This window comes from Rhinolophus sinicus, chromosome 17, assembly GCF_057876585.1.
Source record: "Rhinolophus sinicus isolate RSI-liver-muscle chromosome 17, RSI-T2T, whole genome shotgun sequence".
In the NCBI taxonomy this organism is placed as follows: domain Eukaryota; kingdom Metazoa; phylum Chordata; class Mammalia; order Chiroptera; family Rhinolophidae; genus Rhinolophus; species Rhinolophus sinicus.
In genome coordinates, this window is record NC_142517.1 from 64,331,243 (window position 1) to 64,351,617 (window position 20,375).

General features: G+C 37.9%; 1 protein-coding gene across 1 annotated transcript in view; it reads left to right on the forward strand.

Moving 5' to 3' along the window:
* TMEM39A (transmembrane protein 39A) overlaps positions 1 to 17,681 on the forward strand; it is a 30,652-nt gene extending 12,971 nt beyond the window's left edge. Inside the window, exons 4-9 of the mRNA XM_019729676.3 lie at positions 880 to 963; positions 5,264 to 5,418; positions 10,905 to 11,253; positions 12,038 to 12,225; positions 14,124 to 14,244; positions 17,203 to 17,681. Of these exons, the coding sequence (XP_019585235.1) occupies positions 880 to 963; positions 5,264 to 5,418; positions 10,905 to 11,253; positions 12,038 to 12,225; positions 14,124 to 14,244; positions 17,203 to 17,436 (1,131 nt within the window). The 3' untranslated portion in view covers positions 17,437 to 17,681. The remainder of the gene's footprint in view (positions 1 to 879; positions 964 to 5,263; positions 5,419 to 10,904; positions 11,254 to 12,037; positions 12,226 to 14,123; positions 14,245 to 17,202) is intronic.
* The last annotated feature ends 2,694 nt before the right edge of the window (positions 17,682 to 20,375 follow it).

Genomic DNA, 20,375 nt, shown 5'->3' on the forward strand with positions numbered 1-20,375 from the left:
GAACTAGTAAGCTCTGCCATCCCCTTGCCCTCGCACACCGCAGTAAAAAGTAAGATCCAGGATGGCAAGAACCCTGTCTATCATTCTTCAGCCCTGTACCCTCAGTATCAAGAATACTTGGCACGTCATGGGTGCCTAGTATATATTTGCTGAATGAATTAATTGAGAAATTCAACTTTTTATTCTGGAAGCAGAACTGTGAAAACCTACAGGCCTTTTGACCATCAAAATGAAAATACATCCCGATTTTGTTGGTTGCTAATGACTTCATTTTGTTTAGTATCACAGTTATACAGACTTTGAACTAGAAGGAACTGTGTTTAGCACGTAGGTAATGCTAGCATTTTATAGGAAGAAGAGATCAAATATAAGACATGTTTTTAAATCAAAGTAAGGAGAAGGACTGAATGTAATTGATGTTTCAGCGAGTAGGGAATTTAGGTTAGTAGATTACCAATGGATTGCATCAAGAGACACCAACAACAGCAATTCCTACAGACTGGCAGTTCCAACTGATCCATTAAATTTGACACTCATAAATACGGCATTTTAGATAAATTATTCTTGCCATAATCCTGCAGGTTATCACTTGTTAACCCAAAACTGTAATCTTTTCCTTTTAATACAGTAAACTTTACAAAAAGGAGAGGAATACATTTCCAGGTAGTTTAAAATAGTGTTTGAAAAGTTAAAGCAACTTGTCATGAAAGGAGAAGTAGAAGATAGGTGGTCTCTTCAAGATCTCTGAGATTCCCGTGGTCTGTAACTGTAAGGTACATCACCTAAGGAAGATCTTTTGAGGGGGCATACCTCTTCCTGTAATAGTTAAAACTGGATACATGTATATTTATTTCTGATGGTTATTTGTTTCTCTTACAGAATTTTCATCTCATTGATTACCACCTGGCAGCATTCATCACTGTGATGCTTGCAAGGAGGCTTGTATGGGCCCTCATCTCAGAGGTAACAGCTCATTCACTATATTCTGTCACTTGTAGCTAGAGTTAGATACTAGAATAGGCTCAGATTGAAAACATGAAGTGTCCAAATATAATTTGAATGCAATTATAAATTAGTTTCTTTATTTCTACATGAATCGTGCTAGTTCTTCTTAAAAGGCTTTCCTACAGTATATTTAAAGTTCAAGTGTGATATAACTCAAGAGAAATCTCATTTGGCAAGAGGTTATTTGTAGCTTCCAAGTTCTTAAGTACAATCTTTTCTAATTTTAATAGTTACAGTAAAAGTAAGGTGAATTTTAGGTGACTTGATATGAAGAGTTTTATGTAAATAAACAGTTGCATCTAAAACAATATTATTGTTTCAAGTAATATTCACTTGAAATTATTTGTATATCATTTGTGGAGTTGTTAGCAAGAGACATTTGTTTCAGTTCATTAAAATTTGGAATTTTAAAATGACAACATCCAAATTGGCATAGAACTAATCTTGAAGGTTAAAATCTAAGTTTAGTGCTCAGTGAAGGAAAGAGTTGGGACCTTATTAATATGATCTTTTTAAAAATTAAGTTGTTTATAGAATTGGCTGACGGTATAATGTATCCCAAATCTGGCCGCTTCATCTCCTTTGCTATTCCCCCTATTCAATCATTTCTCACCTGAGTCAAAAGCAATAGCTTTTTAATTGATCTTGCTCCACTATAATATTAATATATTCTCCATATAGCAATCAGTGTGAACATTTAAAAATACAAATACAATTGTGGCACCCTTTGCCTGAAACACTATATTTGTAAACTCCAGTGAGGGAGGAAGGTAAATGTATTTTCTTAAGATTTTGTTATCTTGTGCATTATAAATGATTATTATAACAACAAAAAAATGTTAGCTAAAATGGCTAATAATTTTAATCTTGGACTTTATAATTCATTGTGAAATTTTAAATGAATAGTTACTATAATCACAGATAACTGAGGGTCAACTTTTTTCTTCCAAAACATATAGGGAAAGTCTTTGTGTCTGTTAGCTCTAATTTTCAGGAATCTTCTTTCTACAAACACAGAGTGATTACAGATATTAAGTCATAATATGAAAGCCATTTGAAGTTAACTAAAAAACATTGGTAGTAGGATCATCTGTTTCTCACAGTGGGAAAGGCTGTCTATAACCTTTTCTCCCAGGTTCTTTATTTAGGTCATGAAAGTAGAAGCTTACTTTTGGATATATTGAGAACCTATGTTCTTTCTTTAGAGGAACTCAATGGAGTTTTATGTTTACATCTGTTAAAACAGCAGGGAATGATTGTGTTTCATCTCTTCAGTTGCTTAGAAATGGTACTGTGTATGTCATGTTAGTATATCCAGTTAGTGTGTAAATCCTTCATAACCTTGGAGCTACAAGGACTCTAACTTGAAGTACTCTGTTGTTTCTTTTACTAATGGTGTCACAATAGTTTAACAGCTTTTGCATAAGCTTAGTTGGAGAGTATATTAGCTGGGTTTTCTAAAGAAACCTGTAATTGTTATAGTACAAAATACTTAGGTTAATTTTAAACAGATTTCTAATCAAAGACTTGAATCTGTACCTTAATGTCCATCAGAAAGGGAATGTTTAAATAATTATGATATATCAACATAATGGAATAGCATGCAGCTGTTAAAAAGATGAAAATATCTTCACATCCTGACCTCTGAGATATTAAGTGAAAAAAGCAAAGTACAGAACAGTGTTTAAGGCAGGTGGAAGGAACAAAATATATTTGCTTATATATGAATAAATTATCTCTAGAAGGACATACAAACTAATAATGGGCTACCTAGTTGGTGGCTAGGAGATAGGACTAGTAGGAGGGAAACTTTACTACAAACACTGTTACACGTTTTGTATTTTAAGCAATGTGAATATGTTACCCATTCAGAAATTTAGAATAAGAGCTGTATAGTGATTCTCTTTCTAAAATATTTAAATTTGATGATAATACCCATCATAAATCATCTTTCCTTTGTTCTATTAAAATGTTTGCCTTTTTTTTTTTTTTTGCTTATATCACAGAAAAGATCCCTACTCTGAGAAAGACCAATCATTTTTAAGGAGAGGCTGGAGGTAATTAATTCAGAAAGCTAAATACTATTCCAGGAGGAATACCTCTCCAACTAGACAGGCTGTTTATTCACCTCCAGACCAACTCTACTTCTCTATTTGTTGCACAAAACCAAAAAGTTATTCAGCTATTGTTTCACCAACCTGAGGCAACTCTCTTTAGAAAATTGTTTTTCTAAATAGAAAAGTAGTACATTTTATTGAAGAAAACTTGGAAAACACTAAAATATAAGACATTTAAAAACATTATTTAGTACCCTATTATTGAGAAAATCACATTTTGGTAAATTTCCTTGTGCTCTTCATATGCATATAGAAAATACATATTTGGGGGAGCATTATCTGTATGCAGTTTTATATCCTGTATCTCTCACTCAACATAGTGTTAGGAATATTTTTCTACTTCTTACCTGGCTAATTCTTGCTTATCTTTTAGATCTCAGCTGAAATATCACTTCCTCAGGAAGCCTTCCCTAGGTTAGAGCTTCTTATTATTTGTTCTCCATAGCAGCTTACTCTTTTCTTGTAGCACATCATCAATTGTAAAAATAATTATTTGTGTAAATGTCTAAGTTTAATTATGTGTCTTTTTTGGTTGGGCAGCCTCATAAAGACAGAGGTCCTGTTCATCTTGCTTACCACTGTGTTCCCAGGACCTAGTATAGTATGTGTCACACAAGGCACAGTGGTTAAGAGCTTGGACTCTGGAATAAAGCAAAACTGATAAGTATACCAAAGCTGCTCTGGTGATATTGGGCAGAAGCAGCCTTTTTATTTCTAACTCTAAACTTTTGACACTGGAGGCAGTGGACTAATTCCAGTGGCTGAAATACCTTCCCTAGATTTTGAAACATGAGGTACATTGGCAAGAGGTATATTTCAGGGGAGTGATAGCAACTGTCTGCCCTGCTCTAGCTAAGAACAGCTTGAGCCTTTTTTATAGTTTAAGGCGTAAGCAGTTCTTGATGTTAATACAACTGTTTGCATTCATAAATAACTATAAATACATAGTATATATTGCATATATATATATATATATATATTACATATGCTACGTAGTATGTTGAGTAAACTAAGAAATGGATATATAGGAGGGACCTGGAAAGCTCCTTATCCCCTTTCATATGTTATTGACTCCAGAAAATTTTTTTTCCCCTTTCTGGGTTCTGATACTGCTGTTTTAGAGGTTATACTGTGTTTCCCCGAAAATAAGACCTAGTCGGAAAATCAGCTCTAATGAGTCTTTTGGAGCGAAAATTAATGTAAGACCTGGTCTTATTTGACTATAATATAAGACCCGGTCTTATATAATATAATATAGTATAAGACTGGGTCTTACATTAATTTTTGCTCCAAAAGACGCATTAGAGCTGATTGTCCAGCTAGGTCTTATTTTTGGGAAAACAAGGTAGGAGTCTATCATTTTCTCCTGTATTTTGCTTATTCTCTCCTTCCTAGTCCATTTTGAAAGAAAATGACATTGCAGAGCTTCATGTTCAGACAAGTATGTTGTCTTCCTATATTTAATCAGTTTTAAAGATTTGGAATTAAAGAATATTTGGACAGCTGTGATATAAAGAATTGGAAGTGATTATATGCTATTTCCATGTTTGCAGAAGTCAAAAAGGAAACTTTTATTTATATAGGGATTTGTCCAAGAAGATCTGATTATTTTTTGAAGCTTCAGTAAGTTACTAAGCATTAATTCAGCAAACGAATTTGAGGGAAGGATTCAAAGAAAAATAGAAACTGTTGCTACTGTTGATGCCATTATAACGTAGTCTGGAGTCAGATAAATTAGTGGCTAGCTATCTTTATGTACATAGAAATCATTTGGTGGGTTGTTAAAATACAGGTTCTTTGACTTGCAATTTTGTTCCCCGTATCTGGCGAGGGAAGACAGCAGGAATTTGCATGTTCAGTAAGCAGCCCGACTAATTCTGATGAATGTGGTTCATGGAGAAGCCTTTGAGAAGCCTTAATGTAAGAATGAAAATTAGATAATGTCATAAGAACTTAAAGGAGTTCTGTATGAGGCACTATGGGAATACAGGGAAGAAACAACTAACTGCCTGGAGATGTCTGAATCTTTAAGAATGAGGAAGGTAGGGTGGGGTGGGGCAGTTTTCCGTCCTTACTTGAGTCACATTGCTTTGGATAAGGTCATTTATAAAAGGTTCCTTTTGGTGCTTCCAAACTTGCAGGCCACTAAAGCGGGTGCCGCATCTATGATTCACTACATGGTTCTGATATCAGCTCGCTTGGTGCTACTCACTTTGTGCGGATGGGTCCTTTGTTGGACACTCGTCAATCTCTTCCGAAGCCATTCAGTCCTCAATCTCCTTTTCCTTGGCTACCCGTGAGTACTCCAGTTTTACCATTTTCTTGTAAGTCTTTAAAGGAATGATTTGGGTCATGCAAACGATAGTATAAAAGAGAGAGGAAAGTGAAATTCTTCAAATATAAACCAAGAGTTCAGAAAATTGGAAAAAGAAACAGTGGGTAGGGTGACCCTATAATTTATTTTCTAAACTGGAATACAATTGGACAATAGCATAAATCCAGACTGTCCTGGGAAATCTGAGAGGTACAGATCTCTTACCATTGGAGAATATATTTTAATTAGCTCTGTTCATCAAATAAAGGCCCCTTATACTAGCTGTATTGGCATAAATGGTGGTTAATGTTAGTTGAATGAACTGGATCAACCATTCTTACCCTTTTGGTCAAATTACTTTGCTCTTTGGGTTCATGTATGCCATATTTAAGTCCTATAAACTTATATACTTTTTTTGACCATTTTGTTTTGGAAACTTAAACACAAGGTTGAAAATTTTTTAGCAAACACCTGTGCAGTCCCCACCTACAGTCTGCCCATTAGTATTTTACTATAATTATATAATACGTGTCTGTTCATTCATTCCTCTATCCTTCCATCAAGCTGTCTTATTTTTGGTGCATTTCAAAGTTGAATCACAGACTTCAGTTTACTTCCCCAAAAATATGTCAGCATATACATATCAATAACTAGAATTTGATATTTGTTTACAGTTTTCTCTTTTGAAGTAGAATTCATATACAATAAAATTCACAAAATCTTGTGTACATTTATAAGCTTTGATAAATGCATATACCTGTGTAACTTAAACCACTATCCCAATATAGAACATCACCATTACTCCAAAAAGTTCCTTTGTGCCCCCTTTAATCAAACCCCACCCCCTGCCACCCAGAGGCAACCACTGTTTTGATTTTTTTCCCACCATAGATTAGTTTGCCTATTGTAGACTTTACTATAAATGGAATTATACAGTATGTACACTTTTGTGTAAGATATCTTTCACTCAGCCTATTGTTTTTGAGATTCATCCATGTGGTTGCATATGTCGGTAATATTCATTCTGTGAATATACCACAATTTATTTTCTTATTTTTGAATGCCTGGGTGGTTTCTAATTTGGGCTAGTATTAAAAATAAAACTGCAATGCACATTCTTAGATGAGCCTTTTTTTTTTTTAAAGATGTTTTCATTCTCTTGGGAGAAATATCTAGGAGTAGCCTTGCTAGGCCATAAGGTAGGAATATGTTTTATTTTATAAGACTCTACCAGACCTTTTCCCAAAGAAGTTGTATATATTTATCCTCCCACCAATTCTGTAAGAGTTCCAGTTGCTCCACATTTTTGTCAGCATCTGATGTTTTCCATTTTTTAAATTTTCGCCTATTTGATGAGTGTATAGGTATCTTATTATACATATTGGCTTATTAAACTAACTACTACTTTTGCATAGTTTAACTTGTATATATTTGGCTAATACTTTTTCATTGGATATTAATAGATAGCAAACATTTATTGAGCTTTTTTTATGTGCCAAGTGCTGGGCTACATGCTTATGAACATCACCTAATGAAATTATCACAGGAACCCAGGATGTAGTGTATTTAGTCTGCAATAACAGATCCAAGATAATAGTGGCTAAAAGGGTTCGAAGTTTATTCCTCTCTCCTATATAGTATGTGTGTTAGTCATCTTGAGTAGCCGTGGCAGCTCCATGGTATCTGGACCCAGGATCCTGCTATCTTTTTGCTCCCAAGCAGGACAGATTGTAAGGGAGGCTGGAAAATTAATTCTTTAATAGAGCAGCTGTATCTCAACTAAAAATTCTGTTGCTGTGGAAGAATGGAAGAACAGTGGCTATTGGCAGACAATTAGCAGCCTTTGCCACAGATAAAGACAGTTGAAGAGATTTAAAAACTTCCACATGGTCACTTACGTGAGAAGATCTTTTGGATTCCAGAGCCCTTGTGTGAACCATTACGTACTCTAATCGGTAGTCCTCAATGTGTGGTTCCCAGAACAGCAGCATCAGCCTCTCCTGGAAATTTGTTAGAAATAGAAATTCTCAGAATCTACCCCAAACCTGTTGAAACAGAAACTCTGGAAAGTAGGGCCAAGCAATTTGTCTTTTAACAAGCCCTCCAGATGATTCTAATGCCTGTTCAAGTTTGAGAATCATTGCTTTATACCATTTATGGTGCTGAAGTGTGAGCATGAATTTATATGGGTAGTCACAGAGTATAAAATCAAAACATAATCAGATTGTGCGGGCAAGGATGGCAGGAAGAGGCTTTGTATTGCTCGTCCTATGGGTAGGTCTAATTATATTGTTTAAACAATTATTTAAGGTACTTATCAGCTCAGTTGTGGAGCAACTGTTTCATTTAACTTTCTCCTATAAAGTGAATTTTCTATGTTATAAACAAATTTTCACGATTCAGATTTCTTATAAAGTATATTAAATGCTGCATCCGTTGTTTCAGTGTTTCTTGATTAATATTTCAGCTCCTTGAGTTGAAAACAAATGATTGTGGGCCGGCCTGGTGGCTCAGGTGGTTGGAGCGCCGTGCTCCTAACGCCAAGGCCGTCAGTTCGATTCCCACATGAGCCAGTGAGCTGCACCCTCTACAGCTAAGATTGTGAATAGCAGCTCTCCCTGGAGTTGGGCTGAGTTGAGCAGCTGGAGGTTGGTGTGAGCTGCCAGTGGGCTGCCGTGTGCCGTCATGAGTGGCCGGCAACTGGCGAGAGCTGCTGTGAGCGGCCGATCGATTACCGACTTCCTCAGCCTGGGGGAGTGCAAGGCTCATAATACCAGCCTGGGTCAGGGAGCTGTGTCCTACACAACTAGACTGAAAAACAATGGCTTGAACCGAAGGGGGGGGGGGGGGGCGGAAGAAAGGGGGGGAGAAAAAGAAAACAAGTGATTGTTATTCTATTACCAATAATAGCTGGTCGAATCATTTGGAAGGTTAACCATATCTGATTCAAAAGGCTAATTATGGATACGTCAAGGAATATTTTGGTCAGGTTTAAGAGGATTACCATCATCAAAAGGGCTAGCAAGCTTGCATTTCAGTTTAGGTATGTAAAGAAGCTTACTTATTCTTGGAGGCTTTCCACACCCCTATAAAACAATGAAATAAGTAATTTAAACAAATTTTAGGTTGGAATATATTTATCTTTACTTTTTAAAAGTTGTATAATCTAACTTTTATCTAACTTCAATTTAAAAATTAAGTATGAGGAACTTAAAATACTAGATAATGGCAATAACTACATCTTTATTTTCTTATTTATCCATAGGTTAAAGAAAGGGACTCTTCTGTCTCTGTCTTTTTTTTTTTTTCCTTTTTAAAAAATTTTATCTAAAATAGCTTCTCAATTTAGGATAAATTAGTCCAAAGACTAACAGTTTTAGCTCGTATGTTTATCTTATATCTGTCCACTGCTTGTAAAGCTCCACCTGGTCTTCTGGTAATCCGTTCTCGCACTCCATTCCATTTTTCATTGTAGCTGGAATGGTTTTCAAAATGGAAGTTGAATCATTTTACAAACGCTCTTTAAAATTCTTGAATGAATTATTTCCTCTGTCTTACAAAGCACTCCATGGTCTAAGCCTTTGATGCTACCTTTCCAGTTTCTCTCATTCTACGCTGTATCAGTTATCTATTGCCACAAAATTCTGAAACAACCACCAAGTCATGGTAGCATACTGCAATATGTATTTATTATGCATGTGTTGGGGTCAGCTGGAAGTCAGGAGACTTTCCTGATCTTAGCTGTGTTCAGTCACATATGTAGGATTGATTGGCTGTCAGTTTAGATAACTAGGACAACTCAGCTCTGCTCCACGTCTTTCATGCTCTGGCAGACTACCCTGGATGTGACCACATGAAATTGACAGTGGCAAGGAGCAAGCTCAGTATGCAAGTCCATTTCAAGCTTCTGATTACAGTATGTCTGTTACTATCCCATTGGCCAGAATACGTCACATTGTTGAGCCAACTTATAGCGATAGGGCAGGGTCACCTCACCCACAGAATGAGGGCTATGTATTTACGTGGTGACAGGTGAGACTACAAGGAAGGGTAAAGAAATGGGACCATTATTTCAATCTACCACACACCCCAGCCACATACCCCTACCCCTCCATGTGCAGTTTGTGTTTCAGCAATGTTGAACTTACAACCTTCTCTGGTCTTCACAATTTTGTACATGTGGGAATTCTTCTGCCCGACATGTCTACATTTTCCCCCTCCCACCCTGCTATCACAGGGCACATTCGCGGTAGACGTTGGAGCTGCTGCTAACCATTCTCTTACTTACTAATAAGCTCATCCTTTCTCCCTCTATAGAAAATATGAACAAGTGACATTTGTTAATTTTTTAAATAAAATGTATAACTAAATATATCTTTATTTGCTCTTTTTCATATCTGAATTTATGTCAGTGAAAGGACCATTTTATTTACAATGTGGAAGTTACTTAATGAGGACTTAGGGAAGTATTTAAAAAAAATTTTTAGGAACCAAAGGTTGGAGTAAGTACAAGAAGTTATGAAAAGTCTTGAAAATATTCAGTCCTTTAAGCAAGTAATTCTAATTGTAGAAATTTATTGTACTTCTGGAATCTTTTTCATTAGTCCGTCAGATATTTATTGAGTGCCTAGTATATTTCAGCCACTACTCTCTAGGCATCAAAGATACAGCAGTGAATTAAGCAGACTAAAATCTCTGGTTCATGGAGTTTACATTGTAGTCAGGGGAGGACAGACCAAGGGGAATAAAAACCCCAAATAAAAACCTAATAAACATGAAAAATGTATGGAGTGGTGAGAACTGTGGAGAAACGAGGGGAACTAGGAGAGCTTGTGGGAGTCAGGTGGGTGACATAGTAGAGAGACAGGGTAGCCCCTCACCAAACTGGACGTGAAGGGCAAGCCATTCGAAAATTATCTGATGTCCACAAAGATCTATGTAGGAAAGTGCTTATCCCATTGATATTTATGGTAGTGGAAAGTAAGAAACAGCCTAAGTTTCCAAAAAGAGAGAAATGGGTAAAATTATGGTACATCGGTATGAAAATACTATATCTTTAAAAATTGTTAAACAGAAAAATATTTAATAACAATAGAAAATGTCCAACACACCTAGTTAAAACAGCAGGTTACAAAACAGTTTATACTATATGAGGCTAAACATATAAAAAGAAAAACTATAGAGTTTATATACCCAATTCTAAAAATTATAAAAATAATTATTTCTAGGTGATTTATATCTTGTCATTTTGATTTTCTGTAGTTTCCCTTTATTCTACAACGAATGCATATTGCCTTTGTGGGAAGAAATTAGTTAAAGAGCTTCCCAAATAGTGAACTTACCATCAGCGAAGTCCCCATTTTGTTTCTGTTCACTCGAGTGAATCGTGACTGTTCGACTCACACAGTTACTAGATCGGATCTTAGGAGGCACCTGTGGTCTCATTCTCACATTTACCTTTTCTACAGGTTTGGTGTTTATGTTCCTCTGTGCTGTTTCCACCAAGACAGTAGAGCTCATCTTCTCCTCACAGACTATAACTACGTGGTGCAGCACCAGGCCGTAGAGGAAAGTGCCTCGGCTGTGGGGGGCTTGGCTAAATCCAGAGACTTCCTGTCCTTACTGCTGGAGTCTCTGAAAGAGCAGTTCAATAACACCACGCCCATCCCCACCCACAGCTGCCCCCTGTCTCCAGACCTCATCCGCAATGAAGTAGAATGTCTGAAAGCAGATTTCAACCACAGAATCAAGGAAGTTCTCTTCAACTCCCTCTTCAGTGCCTACTATGTTGCCTTTCTCCCCCTGTGTTTTGTGAAGGTAAGTGCTTACGTGCTTTCATGTGCTTCCTGGATTTGTGTGTGAATGGCATAAACTGGGCATTTCTTATTTAATCCCCCTTTTCTCTGTCTCCCCTTTGGCAGCCTGGATGGTGGAGTTCGGCTGCATCTGGAGTGCACTAATACCGCTCCTGGTTGGCGGATAGGTATTTCCGTACATGTGATGCACCCGTGGTGGCCCCTCTGTTTTTCTTTTCCTTTTTTTTTTTTTTTTTAAGTTTTCTTTTTCTAGTTTCCAGGGAGAATAAAACTTGTACTTACAATAGAATCAGTGTGGAGTAGTTTAAGAGGACCGAGGTTTCAGTAAAATTTAGCCTACTGTGATTGATCTTAACATGGTTGTCAGGAGTTGCCTTGATTTTCATCTAACCTTTATCTAAACTTTGGTTTACTTCAGTAGAAAAGACAAATGGTCCGGATGTCACTTGCGCCCAAAATCTTTTGGGACATTTTAGTGCCCTTCACCCACTGAGAAGCACATCTGCAGCCGGAGTGGTCGTTCCCAGAGAGCACTCACTTCTTCTAGAAAGGAAGCACTTAAAACATAATTGCCTCTCCCTCCTAGCCCTAACTCACACAGCCAGGAAGTCAGGTTGAAGGATTTGGAGGACTCTGCCCTTGAACTTTCTGCACGGACAGCAGGACAACCAGTGCATGTGTGACTCAGTATGGCATTTGTCTGCGGGGCATATGTACACACACCCATCTCTCCCTTCTCGCTCACCAGTGCATGGATCATTTGTCTCTCTTCTGATCTCTTCCAGAGTACCCAGTACTACGACATGCGCTGGTCGTGTGAGCACCTCATTATGGTGTGGATCAATGCTTTTGTCATGCTCACCACACAACTGCTGCCATCCAAATACTGTGATTTGCTGCATAAATCAGCTGCTCATCTGGGCAAGTGGCAGAAGCTCGAACATGGGTCCTACAGCAATGCTCCCCAGCACATGTGAGTAGGCTGGAGGGTAAAACCACACGACACCTTTCTCCATGCTGCTGGTCATGTTTATTTGCTTTGTATGCCATTCTTGTTCTTGGCTTTGAACATTTCAGTTGTCGTTTTTGTCTACATGGATTCTTATCACTAAACCGAACACAGGGGACATTAATTCATTTCCACCACCATCCCCAGTTTCTCCTAAATGCCTCCTACCTTTCAACTGCCCAGTCACTCTAGAGTGTCTGATTTGTTTCCCAAGCTATAATCTTGGAGTTTTCTTTCAGTCTTAACCCTTTGCCCAAATTCAAAGAATCATGATGTATTTTTAATTCTCTTTAGAAGACTGTAAAATTCATCTTCTCACTTCATTGCCAAAACTAAATAGTTGCTAGCTAATCATCTCACACTTAGGCAGCTGGAATTTGCTTCTCTCGTCTTTTATTTCTAATATATGGTCATGTGTTTTAGTGATTTTCCTTGCCTGCATTTTTAATTATTTTTTTCTTCTTAAACTCACTAATGGATGTTTCCTTGCTTTTCCCTTATTTAAATAAAAACTGTCCCTCATTGTTTCTCTCTGAGTATTCTTCTCATTGTGTCTGTCCCCTTAACAGTCATTTCTCTGCATGATCCCAAGATCCAACACGGCTCACGGTAGAATCCTTTTGTTCTCACTGCTGAACCCTTCATCATACCTTGCTCTCAGATCTGGACCTGTTCATCTTCCTCCCTTTTATAATTTGAACATTTCACAAATTTCATCACCTAGAAATTCTCTCCTAATTAAGTGGGACAGATTGAGGTGACCTTCCCTTCCCCTCTCCCTCTCAGAGTCCTCCCTTCAATTATCTGCCTTGATGTCTGATACAGATTAGCACAGGCCTTCAAGCCCAGGAACTGAAAGAGATTGGGCCAGGCTGAAAAGAAACCCGACTGTGGGCAAAGGACAAATTTCACTAAAAATTGAAAATACAATCCACAGTCCTAGTACTGTACATCTTCAGGCTCCTGATGGCACATGGCCATGAGGTGTATCGTCACTTTAATGCTGGTAAGTGTGAGCAGGGCCGACGGAACATTTTCTGAACTGGGAAAGCTTCAGGGTGCTAGAAGTTTTTTTTTTTTTTAACATATCTAAAATGCTGTCCCAGTTATTCCCTTAGGAAACTAACTTTTCCAAAATCAGGAAGAGATGAATTAACTTAGATTTAAAAAAAAAAAAAAAATTAACCTGAAAATTCCCACCCCCACCCCAACTCCATTACATTGGTGCTGGAAAGAATGAAGCTTCTTCCGTAGCTTCTTTTTCCTAGAAAAACCTCTATAAAAATTAAACCAAGAAATCGGTAAAAAAGAAGTCTGTGTCAGTACCTTGTGTGTCTCTGTGTTCTTTTGTGTAGCTTCTTACATATATGAAGCATTTGAAGTATGTAATAAATAAACTTATTTTCTGTATAGCTTTTTGGGATCTGATTTTACAGTAACCTGTTGTCTCCACTCCTCTTAGAGCCATCCACTTTCTCTTGTTTGCTCCCTCTAGCGTTTCCACCAATAGCCTCTGCTCACTTGGGATTGAGATGACAGTCCGCCTGCTTACACTTGATTTTCTGGCTCCTAGATGCCTTACTTACACATTTATTTTTGCTCATTCTCCTAAGCCTCTTAAGTCCTTTGCCACTGAGTTAACTGTATCACTTTGCATCCTCTCTTTACTGTATGCCAATGAAGTTATAATAACAAATCCTTTTTAACTCCTTCCAGTTTGACCATGGAATAACTATTTTCAGAATTCAGGCACATGAAGCCTTGAATATTTAATCCCTTCCATAGAAATATAGCTGGCCTTGCCAGACACTATCTTATCTGTAGTTACCAATTTGCTAACATTGCATTTCTTTCTCCCTTAGTTGGTCAGAAAATACAATATGGCCTCAAGGGGTACTGGTGCGACACAGCAGATGCTTATATAGAGCCATGGGGCCTTACAACGTCGCGGTGCCTTCAGACGTATCCCATGCCCGCTTTTATGCAAGTACCGCTTATTTCTTTTCAAACATAAGCTTAGGGGTGTTAGGAGGCAATTCTATGTGTAAGCGTCTAGCAGTGTGTAACACATACTAGGAAATTAGTACATGGTAATTATTGCTACTACTGTAACAATGGCTCTTGTCCTTTGAAAATGTCTTCTGAAAGGCAGTTTGAAGGTCAGATACCATTATCCCAACTTCATCAGCTTAGTTGGTTTCTCTAACTGCATTGGAATTTGTTGAATCTAATATTGCTTGAAACAAGTACACAATTATTGAAGACTTTCCCTTTTCATCTTGCAATGTTCTTGTAATAGTTTGGTTTAATGGTATTCTTATATTTGTGTATCCTTAAGCCATATTTAATATAGTAATATAATGGGGTATTTTTTTTTTTTGGTGTTGTCATATGTATCATCTCCTTAAAATACCTTGACTTCTCTGAAATTCGGACAGATGCCATAATCTGCAGCCTAACTTTTACCTTTTCCTAAATTTAAAAGGAAAAAGATTTAAAAGTTTAAAAGGAAAAAGCAATAGACACCCATTAACCCAGCTTCTGTCCCATTTGAGATTACACCTCGGATTATGTTCTATTTGATCTTTCAGTTTTCCAGAAATTCTGGTTTTAGAGGGCAGAAGTATTTCCTTATAAGAGAAAGACCAGCTGATTAATGGGAATGGGAATAAGAAGGTGCATGCAGGGATCGTTCTTAGTAAAAACGCCCATAGTGCAGAGCATTGCCTTTGAATGGAGGTCCTATTCTTAAAAAGATTTGGAGATCTTTTTTTGAGATAACCTGAATCCCTTTCTCCCATCCATCCCTCCATCATAGACTTACTGGTTCTGCAGGTGTTTGCTACTAAGGGCCTTTCAATTAAATACTGGGAACGTACATCAGGGCAGGATGCTTGTAAATACCATGGAGGTTGGAGCAGGGTGAGGGTTGGGAAGAGCATGGGAAGGATGAAAGACCCTTGAATGAGGAAACTGTAAGCATCTCTTAGACTCCTGTGAGATTGCCTTAAGATGGAGGAGTGGACTTAAGTTACAACAACTTAAGTATTTGGTTTCTATACAGAATATTTCATTCAGCCAGCTGAATTCCAGAGGCCATTAATTACTTCTGTTGGCCCTTGCGGTCCTCTGAAACCTACCATAATCAGATACTAGAATTTTCTGCTTGAAAAACAAGTATTTTCCTTGCTAGCACTGGTCAGCTGAAGAATCGGGTGGAATCCAAAGAAGAAGGATTAGGGAAGTTAACTTATTACTGATTGTGCATGACCAAGCAGGTAAATCATTGCTTCTCAAAGTGGTCCTTGGGCTACTTGGATATAAGTCACCTGGTTCACGCTTTATTAAAAACAGTGATTCAGGATCCCTGCCCCAGACTGCTGATTCAGAGTCTCTGAAGCATCCTAGGGATTCGCAGCATTTGCATGTTTGGAAATGATTCTAAGGCACACTGAAGTTTGAGAACACTCATTTAAAAGGTGCCTGTGACCTATAGTTGTTAGAATGTACAGCCTGTCCTTTCTACTCATTCAAGTTTATAGCTTACTAGCACGTTTAATTATAATTCTTATAATTGCCATAGAATCTGAAATTGCCCGAGTCCTTTCAGAATATTAATTCTGATGTTAGTGATGTTATTGGATATCATGTAATAAAACCCAGGTTAGATATTTTCTTCCTTCTGATGAAGGATCCTGAGAACCTGGCTACCTTTCAGAGCCGTCATGATAATTTGGCTTTATTCTCAGATTTGAGCCTTTAGGTCTAAATTAATTAATTAATTAATTAATTAATTAATTAGTTTTAATGAGCATGGCTGTATTCCAATAGAGCTTTATTTATGAACACTGACATTTTTTGTGTGTGGGGGGGGGGATGTTGGGGAACAGTGTGTTTCTCCAGGGCCCATCAGCTGCAAGTCATTGTCCTTCAATCTAGTTGTGGAGGGTGCAGCTCAGCTCCAAGTCCAGTCACCGTTTTCAATCTTCAGTTGCAGGGGGTGCAGCCCACTGGCCCATGTGGGAATCAAACTGGCAACCCTGTTGTTCAGAGCTCACACTGTAACCAACTGAGCCATCTGGCCGCCCCTAAATTAGTTATTTTAGGTGTGCTATACTACTGTTATCGCAGTTTATAACCTATGACCTCTATCTTTCTATGCATAATACATTTTTATTAGTAAACCAGGATTTAGCCTCTTAGAATGAAGAATTTCGTTAGAGTGAAAATGGTGAGCCCTGTTTTTAGCCAAACTCTAATTCTGACTGATTTTTCCTTCCTTCCTCATCCTGTCTCTGTACACCTCCTACTCAATATCCAGGAAAAAAAAGAAAGAAAACACCAGAAATATGTGGTGTAGAGGATTTGAGTTAGTGACCATGGTGTGTAAACAATTGAAAGAAAAATTGAGAAATTATTGTATTGATATTTCAATTTGTAATACCTCTCCTTCCCCCAGACTTGTCTAGTATAGGTGTTTATGTCTTAGACAAGCCCACAAACTAACAATGAGTTTTAAATGGTTATATCTTAAATACCCACAAAATAATATTCTCACTTTTTGCCTCTTGAGTTGCAAAGACTGAAATATTTCCCATTTGATCTTTATCCAGCCTGTCTTAAATAAATTTACTTTTGGCTATCTTAAATACATACCTAAGATATAATCTAAGAAAAAACCTTTAGAGGCAGAGTTCTTTTGGATATAATCCCCTTTCATATTTCACGGACATTGGGATAAAATTTATTTCCTTATTCCTTGAGCAAAAAAGGAAAGGGTTGGGTCTCTACAGCAAGAAATAGCCTGACTGATATTAAATAAGCAGATCTATTTGTTATTGCATATAGGAACCTATAAATATGAAATTATTTTAGAAAAAATACGAGAATAACTACAGACTTTTGTGTGAAATAACGTCTTGCTTTTTAACTTCCTTCCAGTTCCTATTTCATCGTCCATTAAGGCTGTTAAATCTGCTCATCCTCATTGAGGGCAGCGTCGTCTTGTACCAGCTCTATTCCTTGCTGCGGTCGGAGAAGTGGAACCACACACTCTCCATGGCTCTCATCCTCTTCTGCAACTACTATGTTTTATTTAAGCTCCTCCGGGACAGAATAGTATTAGGCAGAGCGTACTCCTACCCACTCAGCAGTTACGAACTCAAGGCCAACTAAGTGCCTCTCAACAATGAGGGAGAACTCAGATAAAAAATATTTTCATACGTTCTATTTTTTTCTTGCGATTTTTATAAATATTTAAGATATTTTATATTTTGTATACTATTATGTTTTGAAAGGTGGGAAGGGTAAGGGATATTAAATGTATCCGTAAACAAGGTGATGTGATCTTTCATGCGTTAGTCTATTTGAATAATATACAGTTGAGAGGTGTGCCTCTCCAGTAAAGAAATCGATTTGTTTGTATGGCTCCAGAAGAACTCATTCTTTATGAACACATCTCATACATCACTTGACACAGAACCGTTGGTGTGCCCTTTCAATCCCAGTTCTCGTTAGGCCTCCATGGGCCTTAGTGCTACAGAGGGCAGGTCAGAGGACTTGCCTGACAGCGCCCGTTCTCTTTTTATTCGACTGGCTAATACTGTTAGTATACATGGGGAGAGACGGGTTATAGTCCTGAGTGGGATTCCCTTTGTTGCCTACTGGCAGGAAGTACTTCTGAGACAAAAACTCAGTTTTCTCTCCTGCTATGTGACATTTAAATGTCCTTTTGAATAAGCCACTATCTGGAAACTCAGGATATTGCTGTCATTTTCCTGGTTTTATTTCTTTTGCCTCTAAAGATTTTCCCTTTAGCTGTGTTCAGTATTTGAAGTAATACTTTTTAAGACAGACAGTCTTTAGAATGCTCACACTCGTGAAGGAGATGGTGTGTGCCCGATCAGTGGGAAGTGATGAGTGCAAATGCCATGTGGGCTGAGCATGGGCAGAGTGAAGATTCTGAGTCACCGGAGGAATGGACGCTGTTTAGCAGCAGCCCACCCACAGTAGCACGTTAGGAGTTATGAGTGGCAGTAAATTACAAGAAGTTACCTCTTTCATACTGCAGAATGTTCACGTCTTTGAGCATTAAACCTTCTCAGTCCATGTTCTTGAGAGGATCTACTTAGTCAATCGATGTCACTAGTCATCTGAACTCCTGAGGCCTTCTCTTGCGAGCCTGAGATATATTAAGTTTTCTGTGCTCGGTTTGGCATTTTTACACTGAAGCTTTTGGTGAAACAATATGACTTATGAAGTAAAACGACCACTCATGTAATTCATAAACTGGCTCTGAAAACAAGTTTTGCAGAAGAGTTCCCAGCAGGTTTTTAGCAAAGGCAGCATTGGGAAGAGTAGGTGTGTATACAGCTATCCGAGGTGACTGCTGAAATGAAACAGTTTTTCCTTAAATATTTTGATGCATATACTTTTTTTTTTTTTTTGTTACACTATTTGGTATTCAGTCTGACTCTATTCAGTCATTCAACAAATATGTATTGACCACCAGGCACTATGTTAGTCATTGGGGATACAGCAGTGAATAAAAAATGCAAAGGCCCTACCCTTGTAGAGTTTACAGTGTTTGGTGGGGAGGGTGTAAATTGTGCCGTAAATAAATTTATATATAATATAATGTCTCCTGATGGTAGTAGTAAGTGGTAAAGAGAAAATAAGTCAGGTCAAGGACATAGAAAGTGCTAGTAATGGCATTGCTAGAACACATCTTTGAGATTATTTTTGAGCAAAGAGCAGGTGAAGCAATACTGAGCCATATAAATTGCTTTTGGGGAGAATTCTATGTTATAGTCACAGCAAGGGCAGTGCCCTGAGGTGGGAACAATTTTGGTATATTGGGGAAATAGTAAGATACCCAGTGTTTTGATTGTTTTGTAAAGTGGCTCAGCCTAAATATAGTGGTTCCTGGGGTGGGGGAGGGCAGGAAATATGCCATCTTTAATGCTTCTTTTGACTGTATATATTTTGATGAGATTATTTGACAGTTAAAAGCAAAATGGATGGCCTGGGCACAAAGAGCTCTCATCAAAATCGCTCCAAATTGGTTCTATTATTGAAAAGTAGCCCAGGTAACTTATTAGATATAATAGACTAGACTAGTAAGCTGTCATGATTCCCCTTTCTGGTTTAACCTGTCTTGGCCATATCCTAAAGGAATGGCACAGGAGCACCAGATGCCAGGCTAGCTGAATAAATGAGTGAATACAAGAAAGAAAGTTAATTTTGGCTAATGGAATTGCACAATGCCCCCCTCTCCTTCCAGATATGATAGCCTCAGGGAGATAAAATCCTTCAGTTCAACATGCTCCTACTCATTTCAGCTGCCCTTTGTAGGTGCCACATTTAGAAGGGGGAAAGAAAAATTACTAGTTACCTGTATGTCCTATCCATCTTTGCTTAGTGATAGTTGGAGATACATACCCATTAAAGAATAGCCTTTTTTGTCATTGTTTGTATGTTGGGAAATTAAATGGTATGTGGGAAAAAATGGTGTAGCAAAATACCTGGAAAGAAAAGATGCTTCATCAGTTGTCTGGGTGGCTTAAGGTAGGTAAATGTGTCAGAGTAGAGGAGGGGACTTCAGGCATGAGCAAGATGAAAACGTTCCTCAGTATCCTATTCACTGATTCCATGTTCTATTCCCTGAGCTGCTTTCCCTCCCTTCCCTATCAGTCACCACCACCACCCCCTCCTCCATTTCTATTACCAAGTAGTTGTGCCAGACCTGCTGGGTGCCAGAAATAGTGGTTTAGAGTTCATTAATAAAAGGCAGACAAGTCAATAAGTGGAATACAAAAGTGTTCAGTAAAGAATATACAGATACAGAGGTAATGCAGAAAAGGGCAATTAACTTCACTCGGAAGCTGCAGTGTCAGGGAAGGCTTCACGGCAGCAGTAACGATGCATTTTGGAGACAGGCTAGGAGTTTGCCACGTTTATAGGTGATTCATGCAGTGGGAACAGGATATCCACAAAGTTGCATGGGTTTGCACTGGGTTTTTAAATAGCTAGTTCAATAATGCTAGAGAGCTAGGCAAGGAAGAGATTACAGAGGGACTTGAATTCCTCTTTAAGGGGTTTGGATTTTTATCTTG